The 27,953-nt window shown below is 33.9% G+C and overlaps 2 protein-coding genes across 9 annotated transcripts in view; one reads left to right on the forward strand and one right to left on the reverse strand.

The window, feature by feature from the left end:
• Positions 1-1,304: 1,304 nt before the first annotated feature.
• LOC106871826 (uncharacterized) overlaps positions 1,305-27,953 on the forward strand; it is a 128,348-nt gene continuing 101,699 nt past the window's right edge. For all 3 annotated transcript variants that reach the window (XM_089350757.1, XM_089350753.1, XM_089350758.1), the window contains exon 1: positions 1,305-1,343. The gene's annotated coding sequence lies outside the window, so the exon portion shown is untranslated. The remainder of the gene's footprint in view (positions 1,344-27,953) is intronic.
• Positions 14,290-27,953, reverse strand: part of LOC106871828 (mitochondrial uncoupling protein 4) — a 37,113-nt gene continuing 23,449 nt past the window's right edge. For 4 of the 6 annotated variants that reach the window (XM_089350761.1, XM_014918534.3, XM_089350759.1 and 1 more), the window contains 4 exons: positions 24,552-24,636; positions 22,739-22,828; positions 16,944-17,046; positions 14,503-14,710 (listed from right to left, as the gene is read on the reverse strand). In XM_089350761.1, coding sequence (XP_089206887.1) covers positions 14,639-14,710; positions 16,944-17,046; positions 22,739-22,828; positions 24,552-24,636 — 350 coding nt within the window. In that variant the 3' untranslated portion in view covers positions 14,503-14,638. Of the gene's footprint in view, positions 14,711-16,943; positions 17,047-22,738; positions 22,829-24,551; positions 24,637-27,953 lie in introns of all 6 variants that reach the window. The other 2 variants (XM_014918530.3, XM_014918532.3) reach the window with 2 other exon arrangements.

Here is a 27,953-nt window from a genome sequence, read left to right on the forward strand (position 1 = left end):
TAGTATTTATGTGCTCCAAAGTTCAATTCACCAAAACAATTATTTTGCATTCTCTCAGAAGTTTATAAATTTTTATGGCATGAATAACAAAAATACATATTTAGCATCATTTAATCTTTTACTGGTTTCAGTCACTTGAAAGGTTTTTCTTTTAGCCAAGCAAATTGACTCCAGTACTTATTCTAGTGATCTCTTTTACCGAACTGTTAAGTTACAAGAATGATAACAAACCAATACTGGTCATCAAGTGGTGGTTGTGGGGGTGACAGACACATACACAAAGACACACATGCAACAGGTTTTTTTCAGTTTCTGTCTCACTGGGTGCAACAGTTACAAGACAGGTACCCTTAAAACAAAACAAACAAAATCAACCTTTCTCTTTGCTCTTTTTGTCTCATCATCGTAGAATGTTAGCAAGTGTCACTACTCCTTTTTTTTGGCAAACATCAATCAAAAACCAACAGAATCTCTTTTTCTGTGAATGGAACTCTCATTTCAGCTACTCTTGAACATATAAACACATTTAAGCTGAACAAGAAATCAATTTACTGTATCTCATTTTCCACCAGTTTCCAGTACCACACTGGTTTCTTCTGATTACCTCAATGATGTTACCCACTTTTACCATGTGTCACCCTCAAAAGGAACTTTAATTCAACAAGATATGTTTAATGCTATTTCTACATCATTGAGTTACACGTTGAGCTTTACAAACACATTTTCTATATCACCCATAATTTGAAGTTAGTAGTGTTTCTCTATATGCATTTCTATCTAATACAAACCTTCATTTCAATTATCTGTGAGAAAATATATGCACTTTAATAACGTTGAATTACAGTACCAATAAACCAGAAGAGGCCTGTATGATTGTTAGATACTATTGGATGTACAGAGACATAAGAACATATACATTATAATAGTTCTTTTGTATCTTTTGTATATCACCAGAAGTGTGTCTGTTTCATCAGTATTGTCATCGACAGAGTGGGATAATGTAAGAGATCGAGTGAATGGTAGTGATTTACAAATCGGTAGGAAGTAAATGCTAAAACGAAATTCTAAGGAAATATTGATTTCTAACAAAGGCACAAGGCCACGAATTTTAAGGAGGGGAATAGTCGATTTTATCAAATCAGTACTTTATTTTATTGACCCTGGAAAGATGAAAGATATAGTTTGATCCAGGTAGAATTTGAACTCAGAACACGACGAGGCACAATTAAACACCGCAAAGCATTTTGTTTGACTCTCTTCTAGTTCTGCCAATTCACATTCCAAGGGAATATTGATCGACATTTAGCGTAGGCTGGAAGTCGAATGGAGTTGCTCCGAGACTGGTAAGTGTGTTTATTTTTCGGTTGTTTGCACAAATTAACAGTTTCTTGAGGCCTGAAACACGTTCCAAATACCTGGTAATAAATACTACTTCAGTGTGATTAATTCATGCCCGATCAATTGAGGAAATGAACAATAAGAAGTAACATAAGAAAAGTAGTAATAGAATGGTTGCTATTGTTTCCCAATTGAATTCATGTCAGCAATTTGTCAAAAAAATCCGTTAGATGAGATCAATATCCTTTGTCATTATTTAGTCAGGAGTAAAGATTGTAAACAGTAACGATTTAACAGTAATACATTTGACATATTGCTTCACATATCAATGCGAAGGTTCTTTTTAGGTGAAATGACAAATCAATACATTGTTGTTCCTCTGAAAAGAAAGAAACAACTACCTGTGTGTTTAGGAAGAAAGTTATTGACATGTAAACACTAATGTAGGGTTCGGATACTGGAGGAGGCTTGATTAGTGTAAAGATTATGATTTTTTCCCCTTATTAATTGACACAAAATACACCGAAATCAGAGTGTGCTTCATAATTATTTTATCAACAAAGAGAAGGATAAAAGACAGTGTTGATATATGTGAGATATGAACTCCCAATCAAATGAGTCAAAAATACAGCGTAATTAATACATTTCATCCGATACCCTATGCTTCAATCACTTGTCACCCCTTGAATAATGTCGAAACAATAATAGTAGGGATAATGAAGATAATGACAGCCAAGAAAGGTTAATTATAGATGGAAACAGTGTAGTAAGACGGTTAATTATATAACACCTAATAATGACAACGATGTTTTATTTTAGCTGACATCAGTCAGCATTCATCTAATTAGTTGAAAAGATTCATCCTGAAGCTGTCCGAATTTAAAGGTTAAAGCTAAAAAAAAAAAATAATTAATAGTAGCTGTGTAAATGACAGTCCCTATAACGACTGTGATGTGAACAACAATCGAACTGTTAGCTTCAATAATACCTCATGCCAATCGTGGTCTAAATCCCTGTTAGTTATTTTTATTTTGTTGTTCTTTAGTCCCTGATCGAAGGCGTTCCCACAGTGACCATCTCGTCTTGTTTTCAGACAGTATATCTATAACTGCATCATCCAATGACTTTGGTTTAAATTTTTTTTTTTTTTTTTTATGATGATAGATTACGATTGGAAAAAAGAATTTTGGCTGCTATTTCCAGCAGATTAGCAATCGCATATAGGCTCCTTCATTGATTTTGTTGCTCTCCTTGGCAGTTTTTTTTTTAATGTTTTTGTTGCAGAAATTGTTTACAGCACCGTTGCTGTTATTGTTTTAAGAAATGCGTAACACTCACATATTGTATGTGAAGTTGTATTGTGTATGAAAGTACTACAGGAGTGTTGTGTAGTGCTTGGAACAGTCTTATATACTTATATTCCATTGTCCAACTGCTTGTTGCGTGGGATTTTAATCCTTTCTTCTGGCACTGCGTGGTAGCTGAGAATAGTTCCACTTTCTGTTGCTCAAAACAGTAACGAAACCCTCTGACAATTAAAATTCCCTCCTGCCATATGGAGTTATCATTGTCTCTGTAATTTCTTTAATGAGCTTTTCTCTCTTTCATATTTTTAAACCTAAAATTGTGTCAGGTATTTTCTAATTTAAACTTACTTTTATTTTATTTCAGACTTTTGAATATGAACTAATAATCTAAATAGGTAACCAGTTATATACTTGATTATGGATTAAAATATACAACACAATTTTTTTTTTTAGAAAGAATATATAATTGAGATGAAAACATGCCAAAATTGGTCGCTTTGTATAACCATATATAATAAATTATATTCATATGAAACCAAAAGTTACCAACAAAATTTCCTAAAATTATGCCTCATAAACAATTTCAAGCAATTTTCCTCTTTGGAGGGTTTTTAGTATCTTTGTTGTGTATAACCTCTTGGATGGGTACAAGTATAGAGAACAAACTAACTGTGAATAAAAAACATTACGATTCTGGTCATCATTTTGAAGATTTCAAGAGAAGTTTATTAATGAGTAATCCATCAAGTACTAAAAAGGATTTCCCTACTATTCAACCATGTCATTTTTACAACATTTCTGATCGAAATGTTTGTTATGTTCAGATAAGATGTTACCAGAATGACAGTTGGAATTTCTGCCTAAATATATCTTGCCATAATTGCAATCACCATTATTTAGAAAAGAAAGCTGCAGCATTTCAGTATAAGATATTGAAAGAACCTAAACTGAGGCAAGACAAGCTATGTCAACTTCTTGAAGATTATTATGTTTCCAAGAAATATAATTCCTCGGGACAAAGTATTATCCGCTGTATGGTATGCAATCAGCTGGACAGAAAACTGAAATCAACCAAACAATTTAATTCTATTAGCTCCAAGACAAATTGTAAACCTGAAGAAAAAGAAAACAGAACTATATCAAATATACATCTGATATATTTTCGATTTTTCTCCCGTCAAGAATTTAAGAGTAAATTTCACCAAACTCATACCCAGTTAATGAAAATAAATAATGAAAATATTGCTCATGTCTATAATTTTGCTAAGCATCAAAGTACAAGAGTTCAATATTCTGCAGGATTATATCAACTGCTCTGTGGTGAAACCTTTGATTTGAATATTAATGAAGAGTCCCTATGCTCACAGTCATTGGCTAAAACAGCTACTAAGTATGGTTATCAAACTTTCCTTTTTGACCATACATGTGAAGAATCAACTTCTGAGAAAATCAATTTTTTATTTACAAAATTTTATCAGGGTTTTGATTACAACACTAAAGGATCTTCACCTACGTTCTACAATGACCTGCCACCCAACCTACAAGAGAAAACTTGCCACAAAAGCAATTCTGATAAAAAAGTAGAAATCTCTGGAAGTGGTATTTTTGATTATCACCAAATTGTTAACAAAGAAAGCAATGGCAAATATATTCTGTTATCCATACTAAGAACATCTGATGTAGCTAACTCTCAATTAAGAGTTATTGACTCTCAGTTAGCCAAAGTCATAGAAGATTTAAGTAAGCAAAAAGATTCTGTTATTATATTAACTGGTGACATTGGCCATGGATGGAGTGTATCTGGCTGGAATAATTCAAAAATTACCCAGCTTTCAAATCCACCGCTGTACTTAGTGCTCTCAAAACAGTTTCAAAAGAAGTTGGGGAAAATTAGAGCAAAGAATGTTTTGAGAAATACACACAATCTGGTTACACTGAAAGATGTTCATTTTACTTTGCGTGACATAATGGCAATCAATGATCCTAAATCATATTTAAAGGATAATAAAAGTTCCAAAGATTCTATCAAAAATGAAACCACTTTTGGTCTTTTCCAGTTTCTTAAGAAAGGAAGAAGCTGTGGATTTCTAGATGTCATGCAGCCACATATTTGTCTCACAGAGAATCAAGCAGTTACATTTGATAATGATAGTATCCAGGTTGGATTAGCAGAATTTGTATTAGGCGAAATGAATGAAAAGATTCAAGAAGAAATAGAAACTGAAGAAAATGAAACAGATTTATTTCTTCTTTCACCCTTTGGCAATTGCCAAAGACTGAAGGGTCTTTCGTTTGGCAATATCAATAAATGGCGAGACAATGGAAAAGTAATGACTCAGATGGATATTCATGTCATTGGTAAAGACACAAAAGAACCCAATGTTCTCACTGTCTTATTATCAACTAATGATGACAGTAAGAATCCAAATATTCAAGTGTTATCTTACCATCGAAAAATACCTTCAAATGATGGTTTACAAATTTGTTTTCGAAGCAAGCTTGATTATGACTTATGTCGATGTGTAGAAACTGTCAACCAAAGTTTATCAGCATGGAGGTCTGCATATTTAAGGATGGTGTTCAGCAAATCTTTTGGTGTTCCCTTGAAAGTGGCTAATATCCATAACCAATGCCTGTTACTTATAATGAGGGATTATACAAACAGTATTGTTTTTGAAGCAGTCAATATATGTGAAGGAAGAGAATACATTCTGGGATTTTATATTGATACTTACAATATGATATCATTAGTGCCACTTCCAATTAAGAAAACTGTCAAACCACTCCAAATTAGATTTCTTACTTCTATCATACAATCTTCCTACTTAAGACCAGGACGATTCACAAAATACCAAACTTATTTTAGCGTCAAAATGAGATAAGCTATAAAAGGGTTATTTCCCTCGGTTGATTTTCGGTTTATCAAGAATTGTATTGAAGTTTGGTATGAAATATATCTCTAGTTTTTTTGTTTGAAGAATAATAATGAATTTGCTTTGAGAATATTTAATTTTAAATAACTATATTTAAATGACTGCAGTTCTAGCTTACCACAAAGTAATCAGTATTTTCTGATTTTAATTTAATTATATTAAGTAGAGTTGTTATAATTATACAAATTCTCCAAATGTAAAATATGTGTGAGTATTGCAAATACAGATGTGAACCTTTAAATCAAAGCAGTATCTATCATAAACCTTCAACAGTGAAGACACTTTATTATATATTCACATCCTGTCAATATCATTTAACTTACAAGTTCTAATTATAACAATAGATATAAGTAAAATTTCTCCAGTTAATGGAACAGTCATAGGTATAATATTTATAAATATTAGTATGTGAGTGTGTGTGTGCATGCTTACATGCACACCTGCACATGAATATCTGGAATAAAAACAGCTGAAGATTATTATCAACAGCAATACTAGCTGTTCCAATTCTGTCATCTAATTTAGTAATGTATACAATGTTTGAGTGCTAAACAGACCATTAAATTATAAAAATTTAAACATTATTGAAGCCTACATACTTCAACAACAGTAAAAACTTTCTCATTCTTTCACTTTTATGGGAACTGCTTTTGTATTCTGATCTACTACAGCCCAAACTCCTACTGTTACAGTCCATGAACAGCAGATATTCAAAGGTTGGTGGAAACACTCAGTGTTGTGTGTGTAGCTAGGAATGTCATATTAAGTGTCACCCAACAAAGGTTATACTTCATGTTCATTGACAAACAAGTCAGTAAAAATTTATGTGAAACCATAACCAAGTAGGTTATTCACACACAATGTTGAGTAACTGTTAAAGTTATACTTGACTGAAAACTATATTTAAAGCTGAGTGTCGGTTAAAAATACTCATACTTGATGGTGATAGCTAGGAGCATCATTCTCAATGTTCAATGAAAACTTAGAAATTCAAGTTTGATGCTGAATGGCACTAGAGACGAATTGTTATGATGAAACTTTTAAGATTGAAGTGACAAATGGTAAAGCACCAGGCTAAATTCCTAACTTTGCCTTTCATCTCTTTGTAATTGATAAAACAAATACCAGGAATGTGCTGATGAAGATTCAATCCCCATTCTATTCTTCTATAATTTTGTAGCCTTGTGTCAATATAAAAACCTATAATAAACCTTATAATTATTTTGATATTATTGTTCAAGAGGACTTTGTAGGAAAATGGGACTTTTAGTTCTTTGGTTAATTGAATCAGCAACTAGGTTTAATTAGTTGGGTTTTTTTGCCTCACCTTTTCACCTGAGATATCATGCAAGAAAGTATTATCATCTTCATCATTATCTTACTGTTTACCAATAACTCCACTGAGTTGTTTAGCTTACACTAAAATTAAACAATGATTGTAAACCAGCACATTAATGCATGTTTTGGCTACATGCAGTTGGAAAAATTCTTTTATAATCTATTTCTAGGATTGGATATGGGAATATTTTTCCAGTTAACAGTTTTATCTAGTTTCAGAGTTGCCAATGGCTCAACATATTGTACCTCTTCCTAATCTGAGATTTAATTATAATTATTATTGCTGGCTTTTACCCCATTGATCTTCCCAGGAAGTGGGCCTAAAAGATAGATGACACTGTAAACTTTGAAAAATGCTCATGAATTTTGTTGCGTATATGAAAATGTTATTTACTTCAAATCTGTTTACAGCTACTTTTGCATATTTGAATGATTCAGCCACATTTATTTAGCTATCAGACATGTTTGTTAATAATAACTAATGACAATGAGATTAAGACCTACTTTCATCAACTCAAGCTTCTAGAAAAGAAGAAAACAATCTATTCTTAGAATCCATTAAAAAATAATGACGATGATGATGGTTGTAATGATTTTTGTTTTAACATGATAATATTGATAATATTTATATAATAAATAATTTTACTTCATATGCAATGGAAATTAAGCTTTGTAGCAACCAGATTGTATATTAATTTCCTACATTTTGATATTTTCATGAGTTTGTATATTGGTGTGAATGTTAAAAATATGAAGTCTATTGAATTATTATAATATTTGCAAATGAGCAAGAGAATGCTTCAATATTGTTTTCATCATGTTTTATTTGATGACAGTAAGAATTTGCTATTTATAGTATATTATGGTGATACCAGTGAAAAAGACAGTTAAACACACAACTAGCTCGTTTATAGTATCTTATTTTCAGTTCCTGCCTCCATCATCTGTTTGAATTAAAACCCTACTTTGCCTTTCATTCCTTCATTAAATCACTAACACTGAGTTATCTGTTATGTATCTTTCTTAACAAAATCGATATAGAGCTTGACTAAAGAAATTACTACTAAAACCATATATATATATATATCCTTTGATAAGGTCTATGGACGAGTGGAACTGGTTGGGATGTTAAAGTAAATCAATTTAATATATCTAAATGAAATGCTACACCTAAAATGATTACAACAATTTTTTTAATGTTATTTTGCATTTTCAGCCATTTTTGTTTGGGTTTGATTCCACTATATAGCATTTGCATACAAGTGTATTTTACTATATAACCTATTGGGTAGATGGAAATTGGGTAGATGGAAGCTATGTGTAAAAAACAACCTGATGTACTGTAATTGTAATATAACCTGAGTTATACATTAGAAGTACATATGTGTCTGTGAAATACTCAGCCACTTGCATAATAATTCAAGTAAATCAGTTAATTAAACCATTGAATATCATCTCATTGCTGGAACTAATGGAAGTCCATTACTTTATATATAGAAGTACTACAGAGTGCCTGAAATCTTTATGATGTCCAGTTATACAATTATATAACAAGTTTCATAAATTTGTATTTAAAAAAAAGATGCAACATATCAAAAAAGAAAACAAAAAAATAAAGAGCACTGAATTTGTATGAAAATATTTTCATTTATTTTATGATGATCCTCCAATATAATTTTACACAAACTTAACTGTACATGACATAGCAGGAAATAACTGTTGTAAAAATAAAGACATTTTATTTATTCAATATTTTTTATTTTACATGAAAAATCTTGAAATAAAAATCCATTGTAAATATTTAAAATTTTGTTCTTTAGTTTTTAATGTGTGTATCTGTGTGTATAATGTTTCAAATAATTACCGATAAATTTTCTAATCATGCTAAGATTTTCAGTGTTAAATATCATAGAATACCAATCTAAGACAACGATAGAACTCCAATTAGTAAGAATGCATCTTTTTTTTTTGTTCCTAAGCGAGATCAGGCAACTAGCATAATAAATGGGAGGTAACTCTGACTAAAACCTGTAAGCAATGGTTTGACTGCAACAAACAATATTGTATATATTTTTGAAGACCTAATTGAAAACTTTCTTTATTAAATAGTGATTCTATATATATATATAAATATAAATATATATATATATATATATATGTAAAAGGTTGAAGAGGAACACACGAGTAGATATATATATGGAAAAAAGAAAAAGTAGAAAATGCTAAAATACTTTTATAAAGAACATTACAGTACCGGTTTCATAGCACTCCTTCTTCAAACCCACAAGAGTTAACAAGTGAAACAGAGACAAGCAGAAACAAGAAAAATGCCCCTGTTATTTGAATACTATACAAGTATGTCTTTAAAAAGACTTTTCTTTTAAATTTACCAAAATTTAATTTTTAAATAATTTTTCAAAAAGTTATTATTCATATTTACTGTTGAAAAGATCTCAAGGATCGAAACCGGTACTGTAATGTTCTTTATAAAAGTATTTTAGCATTTTCTACTTTGTCTTTTTTCCACATATATATATATATATATATATATATATATATATATATATATAAAGAAACTGTTGATTAGCAAAAAAATATTTCTAATAAAAATTATTTTCCCCAGAGTACAGCAGCTTGGAACTCTCTCATAGTCCAAGTTTTTCCAGGTAGTATATCATCACAGAATGCTTGATGAAAACACCTATGCTTAACATTATAATCCTTTGGAAAATATAGCAATAAAAATAAATATGTTGGTGTACAAGGCATTAAGACTTCTATCATCAGCACTAACAACTAACTGTATTCCACAATATTTAAGATTCATATGTATTATCTAGAATGTAAGAAGACCCCACCCCATATTTTGGTAGAAGTAAAGGCTAAAAGGTCATCTTAAACACTTGTACAGTTGGTAATCTAGTGAAAATTATATATGGAATGGCAGGTATGTAATAATTTATTTCAACAATTTTTTGGTGTAAAGGGTTTTCATCAATAGAGTCAACATCAATATATTATTTAGAATCTGTTTTATCTACATCAGAAATTTATATAGCAAAATTGACTCCTTCTAAGGATTAATCTATCTATTTATGTTATTATTCTTTCACTTGACAGACTTCCTTAACACAATTAGATTGCCATCTTCCTGTCAATAGGAGCCATTGCCTAATTGTTGCTTGACTTGCTAGAAATAGCAGCCAAATCACGCTTACATCACACTCTACTATCTTCAGAAAAGAAAAGACACCATGGTTGGTAGAACTATTAGTAGACGATAAAATCTATAAAGAGATGTACTGTGCTGAAATCTTTCCAACTTATGCCACGGAAAGAGAGATATGTAAAGTCTATAATGATAATGATTGATACAACTGATTGATATAAGGTGGTAAACTGGCAGAATCATGAGTGCACTGGGAAAAGTGCTTAGTGGCATTTCATCCATCATTATGTTCCAAGTTGACTTTGCCTTTCCTCCTTTCAGGGTCAATAAAATAAGTACCAGTTGAATACTAGAGGTCAATGTAACTGACTTCACCACCCCCCAATCTTGCTGGCCTTGTGCTAAGATTTGAAAGTGATATAACTGATTGATGGAGAAAGTTCAATGAAGTTACTTTTTACAACTAAATATAAACACATAATTTTGCTGAAACTTTAAAGGACAGTCGTTTTGTAACTAGGTATATGACAGAAAGAATTGATTTTCATTGAAACATCTAAAAAGTGGACATTATATTGCACCAGTCCCAATCCACAATCAATTTCTTTTTTCATTGAGTATATGGACACTACTTTTATTTCTAGATATTTTAGTCCACATAACTATCAACAATAGTTACATGATCTTCTAAGAATGTTACCTGACGTATGTTCTAAGTTCAAAAGTCTGACTTTAGAAACTTTTATGTCATTAGGATTTAAAATATACTCTAAACACCAAGTGTGGGTAATTTTTTCAAAAAGTGGGCCACATGAAACATGGCTCAACATCAGATGGGCTGCACTACTAAAAAATATCAAGGTAACTTTTTTTTATTAGGCATACCAATCAGAAAGTTCCACAGTTTGCCAATGACTCTTCTAAATTTTGATTCATGACAATTTTCTTTATAGAATTTCAAGGTAAAATATGTCAATGGATGACTTTAAAAATGTTTGAGAATCATTATTTTCTAACTCTGCCAATGATGGTGCATTAGGTTAATACCTGAATTTTCTTTCCTTTGTCTGCCTGGCAATAAACAAATCATTTGAGTACTTAACCCTTTCTATGGTCGAAATCAGATATATCCACTCAAAATTTCATTATCCCTGATGGCAGTAAGCAGTTTTGTATACTAATCCATCTTTTGCTGAGGAATGTCAAGTTCAAAACTACTTTTTGTTAAGATATGTCAAGTTTATTGAGGCAACATGATGCATGAAATAGGTAATCTATTTTGTGGTAGATATTTATCATTATTAATGGAATAACCGTGAAATTAAATTTCATATGTAAAGGTATAATTAACTAGAAATTGATGTGTAATTTATTGATCTACAAGCCAAGATCATCTGTGGCATAAGTGTGTATAACTAAACTGATATTCCTGTTTCGTAAATTATTTTCAATGCCTTTCATTGTACAAAAAGACAAAAGAACAAAAAATAACAGAGAGAGAATTAAAAGAAGAAAAGAAAATTATCAGAATGGCAAATCCAAAGGAAACAAGAGGTGGGAACAGGTTATCAAAATATGAATTTTGCACTATTGATACTCCAAGTTTATCCTAGAATGCACAGACATAGCCATGTTACACTGTATTTGCCAAATGTAATGTGCAGTTCATACATATGTACAATATGAAAACTGGAAAGATAATTACTATATAAAATCATCATTATCTTTATGAAGTGACTTATAACTTCAAACTAGTCATGCCCTGAGATATATAGATGAAATCTAAGAAATGATAAGTTTTTATCATGCAATGAGTTGGAAAACCAAATTTCATTTTTTATACCAATATCATAAATTCTCCAAAAATAAACATTGAAAATTTTCTTTGATTTTAAAAAGGCTATATATATATATATATATATATATATATATATATATATATAAACAATTGCATTAAATACAGAAGCTGGTACATCTGAATGTTTTTATTTTTGCAAATGATTATACAACATAACTGGTTTATCTATGACTGACATGTTTCTGCTGCATAGAGAATTTGTAGCCATATTTGCAAACAGCTATTTTCAACTATGCTTCTTTATTCAAGGCCTGTCCACAAATGTGGTTCGGTTGGCTAACATATTTTGCTATGTTACTATGGTTTTAGGCAGACAAAAGAAAGTTGATATGGCTATAAAAATTACTTCATGTTTAACCTTGTCCCAACCTTAGGTTTAAGGACAAAACTGAGTCCTAAACCCTAAAATAGGTCAAGGTGTATTTCTCAGTGTTTTGCACAATTAGGTACTAAATGAGATTAAATAAAAATAACTTGAATTCTCTCAGGTATAATTATATAATTATATATATATGTGGTATTTATGATGTTAATATGAAAATTTCTCTGTGCAATCAAGTTTACAATTATATGTGTTGCTAGGTTTTATATAAAAGATATTTTAATTTAATGAGAATACTGACTGCTACTTGAAAGTCAAATCAGATATTATCCTGACATTTATCCCATAAATTCAAGCACCTCCCATTTATGTGGCAGATACTGACTTATCCATTACTTGCATGGAAGTATTTCAAGGTCTTTTACAATTAAGCAACTGATGTTAAGATGTAAAAACCTGGAAAATTTCCTCTATGCACAAGTTTCATCTTTTTTCCTCCTGTTATATAAGGTGCAGGCCTGCTATTTTTTTCCCCATGCTATACTAAAGCTAGCATTCCTATCCTTAAGGTACCACTTGAACATGCTTAAGCTAGTGTTATGCATTCTAATGCTATCCTTAAACAAATTTAAATGGTTTGCCAGTCTTGCCTTGAAGTTTCTCAAGCATGCACCAATATAGAAGTAGGAATTTCTTTCTGACATAATCTTACAACGGTATACTAAGTTTTTCCTCATACAATTTAAGGGACAAATTTAATTTTTTCAACAATCACAAAGATTTTTTTCCCTACTAACTGTAGATATGTTAGTGGGACTAGAACTAGACATCCTCCCAATTTCTGTATCTCTTGATCTACTATTGTTTATATTTTGGTTATAGTGTTGGGCTCCTATGCTGTTATGTTTAGGAATTGTTACACTAAGTCTTGTGAAAGTTGTCTCACTGCCACTACCCATCTCCATTCGTTTCCCTGTAATTGTGTTTAATTGTAGCATTCAGGATCCTTCTTAGCTGGTTATTTATCTTTCAGGCTAAGTTCACGATTGTTAGCATTATAAGTACAGGCATCACTAATATTTCTAACAATTTTATTGCATGTTCTGGAATTCAGATAGCCTCCTAGTTTTGTACACAACTATAACTTGTGACAAGTTGCTTCTGCAGAATTATGTTGCATAATTACCAGGAAAAATTAAAATTAAAATAAAAAATATGCAAATGTACAAGTCTCATTATTTGTTGCAATTGTTTAGTATTTACACTCCCAAATTTATTCACCAATCCAGTGAAGTGGAACAGGAATTGCCCATTGGCTAAATTACAGTTGGGTTGCCTACCCTGAGTAATTCTAGGTGCTCCTTACTACTCAATAGAGTTATCCTGAATCTGGACTATACCTGAGTGCACATATAACACCCACCTGGATGATTTACCACTATATATTCATCATTTATATATATATATATATATATATATATATATATATATATATATATATACACACACACATAATATACATACATATATAAATACATATACACATTTACATATATCTATACACACATATATATGCATATATGTATACATACATATATATATACACACACACACACACATATATACATATATATATATATATACACACATATATATATATACATATATATACACATGCCTATATACACATACATATACACATATATATATATATATACACATATATAAATATATACAAATATATATATATACACATATATGTGTATATACATGCATAGACACAGACACAGACACACACACACACACACACACACACACATATATATATGTATATAATGTGTATATATACATACATGCCAGCATGTGAGGTGGACGTTAAATGATGATGATAATGATATATAAATGTATATTATATATACATATATTCTTTTATGCATCCCAGCCCTTAGGCTGTGGCCATGCTGGAACGCCGCCAGTATATATATATATTTTATATAGTAGAATAAGAAATAGAAAGTCCTTGGTACAGTATTATATATTGGAAAAAAGGAATAGAAATGGCTTTTCTGATAATTTTTCCACTTTAATAATTAAATGTTTATTTGTAAACTTATAAATATCTAATAATTAAAGTGGAAAAATTATAAGAAAAGCCATTTCTATTCATTTTTTTCAAATTTATATGTATACTTTCTTAGTTACATCATATGCAGTATGATGCTTCATCAGTTAGATTATATGTATGGCTGTTTACATTATATACAATAGTTGTACATTATTTGTAACCAGTTACACTATATGAAATAACTGAAATTCAAAATCATTTTGTCTGTTACCATGAGAAGCCTTTCAATAGTGAAATCCATGAATAAATCAGAAAGATGAAGCTCCAGTATGTTTTCGCATTTGCTCTAAAGATAACCAAAATGTCAGAGACCAAGGTGCCTGCAGAGAGAAAATTTTTTTTTTTAATTTGTAATAAAGTAAGTACCAGAACTTTAATATAAAGTTTATGGCAAAGGAAATGTCAATAATTAAAAAAAAGATGCTTTGTGTGGAACTGGTTAGAACCAAATACCATAGTTATTTGATAAATGCCTAAAAGTAAGACACTTTAAAATTATTTTTGAAGCAACAATAGCTGAGGTGCAGACTTGGTCGCTTCCCAACTACCTGGTTTGGGGTTCAGTCCTACTACATGGCACCCTGGGCAAGTGTCTTCTTTTATAGACCCAGGCCAACCAAACCCTTGTGAGTAGATTTAGTAGGTGGAAACTGAAAGAAGCCTGTCACATACATATAGGTATGTCTATGTGTTTATCTCGGCTTTTGTCCCCCATCATCACTTGATAATTGGTGTTGGTTTGTTTACATCAACTTAGCAGTTTGGAAAAGATACTGATAGAATAAGTATCAAGCTTAAAAATAAACATTAGGTCAATTTACTTGACTAAACACTCCAAGGTAATGCCCCAGCATGGTTACAGTCCAATGACTGAAACAAGTAAAAGATGAATGAGAAAGCACCATCCAAATAATGCCAGCACTGACATAAATCCAATGATGACAAAGACTGCACAGTGAAGACGGACATTAATTTTAAAATAATATTAACGGAAATTAATTGATATTCAAATTACATTATTCCTAAAAAAGAAAACACATGTAGTGTGGCTTCCTTTGTAGTTGCGACTATTATAAGAGAATGATGATAATTTCTTTGTAATCTTTTGTGGGATTAGAAATTTGAATTTGAAACTAAGTAACCATGAGAAAGCTGCATAGAATTCACATATTAAATTTTTTGCTTGTTTACTTATTACAAAGTTCTTAAAATTTCTAGTCATGAATAGCACTATGTCATTCATTTTAGAAATTGTGAGCATGATATGACCTGTGACTTATTAATTAAACATTTTATGAAGAGAAACATTTCATTAAAGATGGATATAATTACAGCTTGAAAGAAATTCATCAACTTTATGTGTGTGTGTGGGGGGGGGATGGGGATCATAGAACATTAGTAGTTTAGGAATCAAGAAAAATGAGAATAAGTTCTTAGTTTTTACATATGGGATAATAACAGTTTACAAGGAATTCTACCTTATGAAAATGTCTTATAGTAGCTCATAATTTCAGTTTTAGTAACAAACAACTTCACAAACTTTGTAATAGGTGCAGGAGTGGCTGTGTGGTAAGTAGCTTGCTTACCAACCACATGGTTCCGGGTTCAGTCCCACTGCGTGGCACCTTGGTCAAATGTTTTCTACTATAGCCTCGGGCCGACCAAAACCTTGTGAGTGGATTTGGTAGACGGAAACTGAAAGAAGCCCGTTGTATATATGTATATGTATATATATATGTGTGTGTGTGTGTGTTTGTATGTCTGTGTTTTTCCCCCCAAATTCGCTTGACAACCGATGCTGGTGTGTTTACATCCCTGTAACCTAGTGGTTCAGCAAAAGAGACTGATAGAATAAGTACTAGGCTTACAAAGAATAAGTCCTAGGGTCGATTTGCTCAACTAGAGGCAGTGCTCCAGCATGGCCACAGTCAAATGACTGAAACAAGTAAAAGAGTAAACTATTTTCTAATATATTCATTGAGGTATAGACATTTATTTCAAGCTGTCATTTCAAAGTATTAACCCTTTGTATATCTGTTGGAACAGACATCTATTCACAAACATAACACTTTCACCATCACCAACAGATTAAATGAATTTTCACAAAATTACAGCAAGAGCTTTTCAAATACGTGGTTCACCTCGTAGTGACAGCTGTTATAAGAGAGATAATCTCTTCTTCATAATACTTGCTGGGATTATGAATATTTTTTTTATTTCATGAGGATGTAATCAATCAAAAACAGAGATTAAGGAGAAAACTTATAGGAAGAATGTAGGAAGTAATGATTTCAAAATTCTTTTCTACTTCAAAAGGAAATATTGAAAAAAAAAAAAAAAAAACACAAAATCATATTAAAAACTGCTAAATATGGAATCAGACTTAATCTAAATTTAAAAAAGAAAAATTGGCTAAAAACGTCTAAGAAAATTGTCTTTGAAAAATGTTTTGTAGCTTTATAACCTATGTAAGAAATCGAAATAGAAGACAGTTACTTAATCCAATATCACAGAACATTGAAAAATAATAGATATATGAATATATATACATACCATTCTTGCCCAAATTGGAAAAAATCCTTTATATAAAGACCAAAATCCTTCTGCTTTTACAGTCTTTGTTACACAATCCCAAGAGGATGTATAGAGTATACCTCTGTAATTATAGTATGTATATCATAATAATAGTGTTTGTTATGTAAATTATAAGAATCATTTATGTAGAAAAGCAAAGTGTTATAAAAATGTTAAATATTCATATTAGTTCTTTTTCAAGTGAAACTGTAGTTGTGAATGATGCTGGTGTCATGTATCAGGCACCCATGCCAGTGGCATGTAAAAAGCACCCTTTGGACATGGGGCCTCATGGAGGCAATGATAAGTGGCCAAGACCTTTGGCAATATGCTGTGCTTGTCAAGTGAAACTATAGTTGTAGCTGATGCTGGTGTCATAACTGGCACCCATGCTGGTGGCACATAAAAATCACTCATTACACTCTTGGAGTGGTTGGTGTCAGGAAGGGCATCCAACTATAGAAACCATGCCAAATCAGACTGGAATCTGGTACAGTTCTCCAGCTTACAGTTTCAGTCAAGCCATCTAACCCTTGCCAGCATGGAAAGCAGACATTAAATGATGATGATGATGATCATCATCATCATCGTTTAACGTCTGCCTTCCATGCTAGCATGGGTTGGACGATTTGACTGAGGACTGGTGAAACCAGATGGCTACACCAGGCTCCAATCTGATTTGGCAGAGTTTCTACAGCTGGATGCCGTTCCTAACGCCAACCACTCAGAGAGTGTAGTGGGTGCTTTTACGTGTCACCCGCACGAAGGCCAGTCACGCGGTACTGGCAACGGCCACGCCCAAAATGGTGCATTTCATGTGTCACCCGCACATGAGCCAGTCCAGAGGCACTGGCAACGATCTCGCTCGAAAATCTCACGAAGGCCAGCCAGGCGGCACTGGCAACGGCCACGCCCAAAATGGTGCATTTCATGTGTCACCCGCACATGAGCCAGTCCAGGGGCACTGGCAACGATCCCACTCGAAGGTCGATACACATGCTGCGGGCAAAAGTGCCAGAAAGCCGACGCTGGGCACAGGTGCCATCACGATTTCGATTTTGATTTCGCTTGCCCCAATAATTCTTCGCAAGCTGAGTTTCATGTCCAATGAAGGAGACGGCGTTGGCATGGGTGCCAGTCGTCAAATTTAACTCGATTTTGATTTCACTTGCCTCAACAGGTCTTCGCAAGTGGAGTTTAGTGTCCAATTTAACTCGATTTTGATTTCACTTGCCTCAACAGTCTTCACAAGTGGAGTTTGGTGTCCAATGAAGGAAGGTACGCATAAGTGGACTGGCTGAGGCCATAGATTTAGGTCTCACTTGGCTTGCCGGGTCTTCTCAAGCACAGCATATTTCCAAAGGTCTCGGTCAGTAGTCATCGCCTCGGTGAGGCCCAATGTTCGAAGGTCGTGCCTCACCACCTCATCCCAGGTCTTCCTGGGCCTACCTCTTCCGCTGGATCCCTCAACTGCTAAGGTGTGGCACTTTTTCACACAGCTATCCTCATCCATTCTCGCTACATGACCATACCAGCGCAATCGTCTCTCTTGCACACCACAACTGATGCTTCGTAAGTTCAACTTTTCTCTCAAGGTACTGATACTCTGTCTAGTATGCACACTGACATTACACATCCATCGGAACATACTGGCTTCATTTCTTGCGAGCCTACGCATGTCCTCAGCAGTCACGGCCCATGTTTCACTGCCATGAAGCATGGCTGTTCGTACACATACGTCATACAATCTGCCTTTTACTCTGAACGAGAGGCCTTTGTCACCAACAGAAGTAAGAGCTCTCTGAACTTTGCCCAGGTATTCTAATTCTAGCAGCTACGCTTTCAGCGCACCCATCCCCACTGCTAATTTGGTCACCAAGATAGCGGAAGCTATCAACCACTTCATGTTTTTCTCCCTGGAATGTGGCAGAAGTTGTTTTCTGCGCATTCACAGTGTTTATAGCTCCTAAACATCTGCTACATACAAAAACTAACTTCCTAGTTAACCTTCCTTTGATATTGCTGCACCTCTTATGTGTCCATAGCTTGCACTGGGTGCATCTTATAGAGTTACTACCCACTCCTTTTCTACAGATCGAGCAGGGCCATCTACCTGAAGGGGTTTGTGTTTTGTCTACCTTCCTACTTATTAGGACTTTGGTTTTAGCTAGGTTGACTCTAAGGCCCTTCGATTCTAGTCCTTGCTTCCACACCTGAAACTTCTCCTCTAGTTCTGATAGTGACTCAGCAATTAGTGCAAGGTCATCAGCATAGAGGAGCTCCCAGGGGCATCCTGTCTTGAATTCCTCTGTTATAGCCTGGAGGACTATGATAAATAGGAGGGGGCTGAGGACAGAACCTTGGTGGACCCCTACCTCCACGTGGAATTCTTCACTGTACTCATTGCCAACCCTCACCTTACTGACAGCGTCTCTGTACATGGCTCACACAGCTCTCACTAACCATTCTTCTATCCCTAGTTTCCTCATTGACCACCAGATGAGACATCGGGGGACCCTGTCAAAGGCTTTCTCCATATCAACGAAAGCCAGGTACAGAGGTTTATCCTTGGCTAGGTATTTCTCCTGAAGCTGTCTATAATTCTTTTTCACTATGAAATTACATTTAAGACACCAGGCTCCAATCTGATTTGGCAGAGTTTCTACAGCTGGATGCTCTTCCTAACGCCAACCAATCCGAGAGTGTAGTGGGTGCTTTTACGTGCCACTGGCACAAAGGCCAGTCAGGAGGTAATGGCAACGGCCACGCTCGAAATGGTGTATTTTACGTGCCACCTGCACAGGAGCCAGTCCAGCGGTACTGGCAATGAACTCGCTTGAATGTCTTTTCACGTGCCACTGGCACAAGTGCCAGGAAGGCAACGTTGGTAATGGTCACGCTGAAATGGTGCTATTTATGTGCCACCTGTACGGAAGCCAGACAGCTGGTGCTCTGACAACGATCACGCTCGGACGGTGTTCTTAGTGATTTACTGGTACAGGTGCCATCACGATTTCGCTTGTGTAGCCATCTGGTTCACCAGTCCTCAGTAAAATCGTCCAACCCTTGCTAGCATGGAAAGCGGACGTTAAACGATGATGATGATGATAAGACATCATCATTTAATGTCCACTTTTCCATGCTTGCATGGATCAGACAGAATTTGTTGAGACAGATTTTCTATGAACAGATGATCTTCCTGTCACCAACCCTTACCTGTTTCCAAGTCAGGTAATACTTTCCCATGACCAGACATGTTTTCACAGAACACTGGGAAAGAAGAACACTGCTTGCATCATGGAGACATTTGTTTACAACTATCACACAATGTCTAGAAGACTAACAAACACACATACAGATATATATATATATATATAAAAGCACCTGTCGAATGTTGGACCTCATGGAGCCAATGTGGCCAATGCCAGTGTCACGTAACTGGTACTTGAGCCAGTGGCATATAAAAAGCACCTTTCAAGCATTGGGCCTCATGGAAGCAATGACAAATGACCGAGACCTTTGGCAACATGCTGTGCTTAAGAAGAAGACCCATTAAACCAAGTGAAATTGTAGTCGTGGCAGATACTGGTGTCACGCAACTGGCACCCATGCTGGTGGCATGCAAAAGCACCCATTACACTCTTGAAGTGGTTGGTGTTAGGAATGGCATCCGGCTGTAGAAACCATGCCAAATCAGACTGGAGTCTGGTGCAGCCCCTCAGCTTACCAGCCCTGGTCAAATCGTTCAACCCATGCCAGCATGGACAACAGACATTAAATGATGATGATAATGATATATACCCATACATATATATGACCGGCTTCTTTCAGTTTCTGTCTACCAAATCTACTCACTAGGTTTTGGTCAGCCTAGAGCTATAGTAGTAGACACTTGCCTATGTTGCCATGCAGAGGGACTGATCTTGGAACCATGTAGTTGGGAAGCAAACTTCTTATCACACAGCCACACTTGCACCTATTAAGACTACTATAACTAAATATAAAATTTTACTGGGCTTAATAAATTAATATTTTGAGTGAAAAGTTATCTACAGATCAGTTTTCTGAATCAAATCTCCATTTCTTTTACTGTACAAAATTCACCAACACATTACTTTACAGAGCAACTCTCAATTTAATAAAGAAGTCAGCAGAAGTTATTAATACTTTAGTATAATTGATAGGAGCAGGTGTGGCTGTCTAGTAAGAATTTTGCTTCCCAACCATATTGTTGCAGGTTCAGTTCCACTCCACAGCATCTTGGGCAAGTGTCTTCTAATATAATTCAGATTGACCAAAGCCTTGTGAATGGATTTGATAGACAGAAACTGAAAAGAAGGCCATCATGCATGCATGTGTGTGTGTGAGGTTACTTGTGAGGTCTCTCATGAGTGCTACTGGTAACATGGAATCCAGTACAACCTGTTGCTTACGATTAGATCATCAGTAGTTGAACCAGCATCCCCACTTGGCTTGCCTGGTAAGGAGGGTTACAAGAAACCCATCAGGACTAAAAACAAGATCTGTCAAAAGGACAGATGAACTTAGTGTAGGTTCAACAACTATCTAGCAATGGCACGGGTCCTCAGAAATTCTGGTTTGGTGTCTGGCATACTGCAAGACCACTGGAAATGAGGCACCTCTTAGCTTTTGCTAAAGCATGTCCCTAGAAAGTCCCTCTGATATAAAACCAGATATGCAGAGAATAGTATCGAATATTTTGGGAATCTTTTGTTTGCACTTGAAATCATGGCACTCCCACATTCCTGAGCTTGCAACCAATATTTGCACAAAACATCTTGCCCTGCCTTATCTCTAGATCATGTCAAAGGAGATGGTTTGTGAAGCACTGTGCAAGCTTTATTGGATCTAAAAGTTTAGGTTGTGCAATTGCTGGTGAGGTGACTATTCAAAGCTGTTGAGAAGGAATGCACCACAGGGAGCATGGAAGCTGTGGACACAAACCACAACAAACTCGGGTGAAACTGACTGCTGGTGCAATAACCTCAATCATGGGCATTGCTGGCATTTTCCATGGGCAATGGTCAATGAAGTCTTCCTCAGTCACAAATGAACAGCTATCATATATGTATGTATGATTGTGTGCATGTTTGTATCTCCTTGCCTTGACATTGTGTGATTGTTGTACAAGCTTGACCACTAAGAAATATTACCTTGTTTGGAAACAAGCGAGGGTTTGCAACAGTAGGGCATCAGGCCACAGAAAATCAACCTCAAGAAGCTCTATCAGACTCATGCAAGCATGAAAAAGGGGATGCTAAAACAAATTGATGAAGATGAATCTAAAGAGGTTGTTTAGCATCTTGTTAGAGGTAAGAGAGACTGCAAATGTTACTAAGCATTTTGATTTGCAAGAGATGGTTAAAAATGGTGGGGAATGATCTGACAAGATAATCTGATTGAAGAATTTTACTCAATGGACATGTGACATATACAATATACAAACATCAAGAGAAGAATTCAAGCTATATAAAGAACATGATGGTGCCATGTAAAAGACACCCAGTACACTCTGTGGAGTGGTTGGTGTTAGGAAGGGCATCCACCATAGAAACCATACCAAAGCAAACAGGAAAGCTTTGCAAAAACCTCTAGTTCCCCAGTGCCTGTCAAACCACCCAACCCATGCCAGCATGGAAAATGGATGTTAAATAGTGATGAGGATGATGATGATCTAAAGAAATCTAGGTAACAATACATCCTTCTCTGAAAACTACATGCTCTTAGATGGTCAATCAAGAAAAACAGCTTACTTTCCATGCTTTGTTGGTTGATTCATTATCCTTGTTTTCACAACATCAGCTGGGGTACCTAATATAGCAGCTACAATTCCTGACATTACACTGAAACAGCATTGAAACATTTACAGCTACATGGTTTATAAGATCTTTTCTTTTGTTTTTGCTCTTTGTTGTTTTTCTTTCTATTTGCATAAATAATTTATTCCAAAATATAATCTCAAACATAAATACCAGAAAGACAGCTTTTTCTAAGCCAATGAAAAAGAAAACGTAAAATTTGAAGAAAATTGCCATTTTTAAAAAATGGTTGTAACTGATGTAAAAGGAAAGACTGTATAGACATTTTCTGAATAACCAATGGGGAAAGCATCTACATAGTCATCTCACCTGCTAATAATAGCAGCCATATCTTCAATACTATGGATATGTGATTAGAATATCATGAGAAATAACTGCAAGACAAATTCTTCAAGCTTAGCCAACAGGCAGGAGACCTAGGGGTAGACAAAGAATGAAGTTGGTTGGACATCCATAATCTCGGTCATGCTTGGGAATCCAGCAGAAAAGTGTAATGACAGTTGCTTCTGATAGGACCCTATAGAGGAGAGGCCTGAGAGCTCTATCTCCATAACCCTCCATGGAATAGTGGTCAGACAAGATGAGTGAATGGACATTGTACAAAAATAAAGATGGCGGAAGTTATAGCTGGAATGTCATGATCATCCTATTATAAATCTGCAGTCAAGGATTTAACAACAATTATGGTTGATACAGCCACCAGTCATTCTCCGAACTCTTGACTACATGCCCTAGACTGCCATAAATAGTTCTGCTCTTTCACTCACTTTCACTTCATTTCTTAGGCCAACTTTTGATTAATAACAAATATTTCTCCTAACTAGTAAATATTATTAAAGAATGGTAAATGATGTAGAACCAAAGTTAGACCCAGCAAATAAAGTCTGTGAGTTGGATTTGAATTTCACTTGAAGCCATTTCATTTCATTTATACCATCCATTCTTAAGAATACATCATCTGTATTGAATTGATATGGAATTACAAACTCCTGTGGGTTGGTCACATTGTACATTTAAACAATCAAACAACTGCTCAAACAAGTTTTTTGAGGAGCTAACTATTGGTATGTAACTACAAAGCAAGTCCAAGAAATGATACAAAGACCATCAAATACCCATCTTTGTAAGAGGCACACATCAACTACAAACAGTAATGTATTGATGTATAAGGCAAATCTTTTTGAGAAAAATTGTCTTTAAGGGATCAAACAGGTCATGAAAGAATTAATTACATAATTTATTGACATAGAAATCTAGTCAGTATCATCAAATGGTAAATAAATCATTTCTTTTTTTTACTTCAGAACCATCATCCAACTTAACAGTATACAGAAGATAAGCAACAATGCTACAGAATAAGAAACAAGTTTAACTTAACAGTTTAGCATTCAGAACTCTCTATCAAATATAATGCTTATTTATTTACATTGTTTTGAGTTAATCATGCATTATCTTGTAGCTTTGAGATTTCCCTGATGTCAATGCTTATTTTTAGAATGACACTGTGAGGGGCTCAATCTGGACAGTTAGAACATAAAACAGGAAGAATATATGAGTTTAAATGCTAAAGAATTAAGCAATACTTCTTGATTAATATTTTAATTAGCAATCAAAAGAAAATTATAATATTAACTTGTTTAGTGCTAATTACAACTCTGCTTAAAACTTCTAAAGACTAAAAAGTAATAGCTTGATTACTAACAACAGTTAAATTATACCGAGGAAGATGTTATTGCTCTATATTTACCTTGATAAAAAGTGTGTTACAGCATTATCCTTCAATGAAGTATTCCTTAAAATGAAATGTTTGCTTGTGTCATAGGTCGCCAAATCTAACAAAAACAACACAAATAATTTTCAAAAGTAATTAATATATCTACTGTATTTTATTTAATTTGTATTGATATATATATTGCACATCCAGAAAGAATGGTAGCCTCGATAACGTGTGACATCATTTTCTAAATAATGCTCATCTGTTATGTTCGGGTTAAAATTTCATCAACATCAAAAATATATGAATTTTCATGGGAGTTATGGCCGTTATGCAAAGAATATAATTTCCAAATTTCATAGAGATCCATTCAGTACTTTTGACGTAGTTTTGGATAAGAAAACAAATGACTAATGTGTGTGTTTGTGTGCATGTGTATGTGTGTGTGATGGGTGTATATATGTATAGATATCTGTATGCATGTATATATGTATATATGTGTACATATTACATGTACATCTATATATATATATATATACATCTACACATATGTATACATATACATGTATGTATAGATCTATATATATATATATATATACATATACGTGTACATCTCTATGTATACATATACATCTCTCTCTCTCTCTCTCTCTTTCTCTCTCTCTGAAAGTATCTGTCATTACAGTATCGAAATGGTGTACATATACACGTATATGTATACATATACATCTCTCTCTCTCTCTCTCTCTGTGAAAGTATCTGTCACTACAGTATCGAAATGTGATTGTTTCAGTTAGTGGAATAGTTTCATTTTTAAAGTGAAAGTATTTGACATGAGTGTTTTTGTTTCACTTTTGACACGTAATACTTAAATAGTGGAGGAGATATTATGTTGCCGTGTGCTCGAACTCTGCAAGAAGTTAATAATTTTTTTTGACTAAAACACAACTGGAACCCTAAGTAAGGCATGTGTAAAATTTGAATGAAATTGGTTGCGTAGTTCTCGAGTTTTAGGGATTCACACAGACAGACAGACAGACAGACAGACACACATTCTCATTTTTATATATATAGATAATTGCATTTAAAGAACAGAAGTATTTGATAAATAATCTATTTCAATTTTCACATTTGTCTTAGATATAATATCTCTACAAGAAACTTCTATTTTATTTTTTCTGAAGTAAATATGCTCACCATATCTGGCTTGCCTTTGTTATTCTGGCAGCATGATAAAAAAAAAGTAAGTATGCTATGTTTCTCAAATAAATTCCCTTTTAAAACAATAAATAACTATCTTTTAAGACTGTTTTTCACATTATTTTGCCTAGAATATTTCAAAATTTGGTGCTCTGAGAATTCAACCTTTCAAGCTTTCAGCGTTTTGATTTTTCATTTCATTTGAAATTTGGACTTCTTGTGTTCAGTCATTTAGAATACTTTAGAATACATTCAGCAGCCACTTAGAATACTGCACATAATAGTAATTACAAACAGTGTCAAAAGAGGTAGATTACAAAGTGGATAAGATACTAGACTCAGATCATGAGATTCTATAACATTTTAAGTATAATAGTATGTTCTGAGATATTTAACAATATAATTAACTTGACTTTATTTTACAAGAAATTGAACACCATGAGTAGAGAAGGAGATTGTTGGTAGGACACCAGATTAATTCAGAAATGATAAATTGTTCAGAATGTCAATTTCAAATCTAAATTTAGTTTTTCATTGCCTCTATCTCAATATAAGCAACAGTTTAGTAGAATAATTTGTTAGTAGATAAACTATATCTAATGCATTTAATATGTCAGTTAGCCCCAAATGTTCACAACAGTGGATAAGATTGTTGAGTAAACTCTTTCCAGTTATTGCTGTCTTTGATCAAATTTCTTGAAGATTCTATTGCCCTGCCCCACCTACCTGTCTTTGTCACCCCTTATTTATCACCCAACTTTTCTCCTATCATTTTATCTCCCTCTCATCACACCAACTATATATCAAGGGATGGTATTAAATCTGTTTATATTCAAACATCCTTAGCATCATCTCTCTTTATGATTAGCCAACAAACACTCTCTCTCTCTCTTGTACTATCACCTATCGTTATTGCTACCCATCACTCTCACTTCCATTACCTCATTTCTATCCCCTGTCTACTTCTTGTTACTCCTTCTTCCCCCATCCCATTGCCTCTGCTTTTTTTCTACTCAATCTATTTACCAACAACCAATATATAGCTGTCTACCACTGCTTCTCTTCTATTACTTCCTTTTCTATCACACTTATTCTCCTATTGCTATTTCTCCTATCTTACTCTCTTTTCTATCACCATCTCATCCTGATTCTCTTTCTTTCATCACTCACTTTTATTTATCCTCTTGGTCATAATGTTTTGAGTAGAATAGAGAGAAGTCTTTAGTCTTGTCAAAGACAAGGCAACTCCTTTAATGTTGGTACCATGACAAAATGTAGAATGGTTGAAATTAGAAAGGCCATAGAAACCATGCCATGAATTGAAGCATACAAGTAAGATGTGGCCCCTAATACATCAAAAAGAGCAGTAATGCCAAATAAGGACTGATTTGGACTGTGACGACCTGTCAAATCCGTAGTAGCATAGAAAAGTAGATGTAAAACGATGTTTATAATGATGACAATAGTACATAAAATCAGAAGAGACAAAAACTGAAATGTAGTGTTTACTACTGAATTTGTGAATTCTTTGATGTACCTCTTAATCTTCTTATCATTAAATTAAATTATAGCTAACAAGATTTTACTGGATTTCTATTTGAAATCAAAGCTATCTGCAGTAAAAATACAATAAGCCCTAAGTGAGATGTCTATTCATCCATTTAGAACATTTTACATGAAGGAATACTCTCACACAGAAATCTATTTTATTTTCTATGCTATTGTTTCTTTTGAAACTTTGTTAAAAACAAAGAAAAGAAAAGAAAGAATCCATTTACTCTGAAAATATTGGTCTCACATTTTGACTCAAGGCCTGCAAGTTCAAAGGAGAGGCTATGTCAATTCCATCAACCTCAGTGCCCAACTTATTTCATCGACTCCAAAAGAAAGAAAGGCAAAGTCGACCTCAGTAGAATTTGAACTCGGAGAACATAAAGGTAGCTGAAATGCTGCTAAACATTTTGCCTTGCATGCTATCAATTCTGCCAGTGTACATCAATTTCAAATTTTGGCACAAGGCTAGCAATTTGGGGGCGGGAGTAAATCAATAACATCAACCTCAGTGTTTAACTGGTACTTATTTTATCAATCACAAAAGGATAACAGGCAAAGTTAGAATTTGCACTTAGAATGTGAAATTAGGAAAATGCTTAGCAGCATTTTGCCCAGCATGCTAACAATTCTGCCAGCTCAAAATATTAGTAACTAATAACATAAAGTATTTAACACAAACTT

This window comes from Octopus bimaculoides, chromosome 4 (assembly GCF_046866305.1).
Source record: "Octopus bimaculoides isolate indiv1 chromosome 4, ASM4686630v1, whole genome shotgun sequence".
Lineage (NCBI taxonomy): Eukaryota > Metazoa > Mollusca > Cephalopoda > Octopoda > Octopodidae > Octopus > Octopus bimaculoides.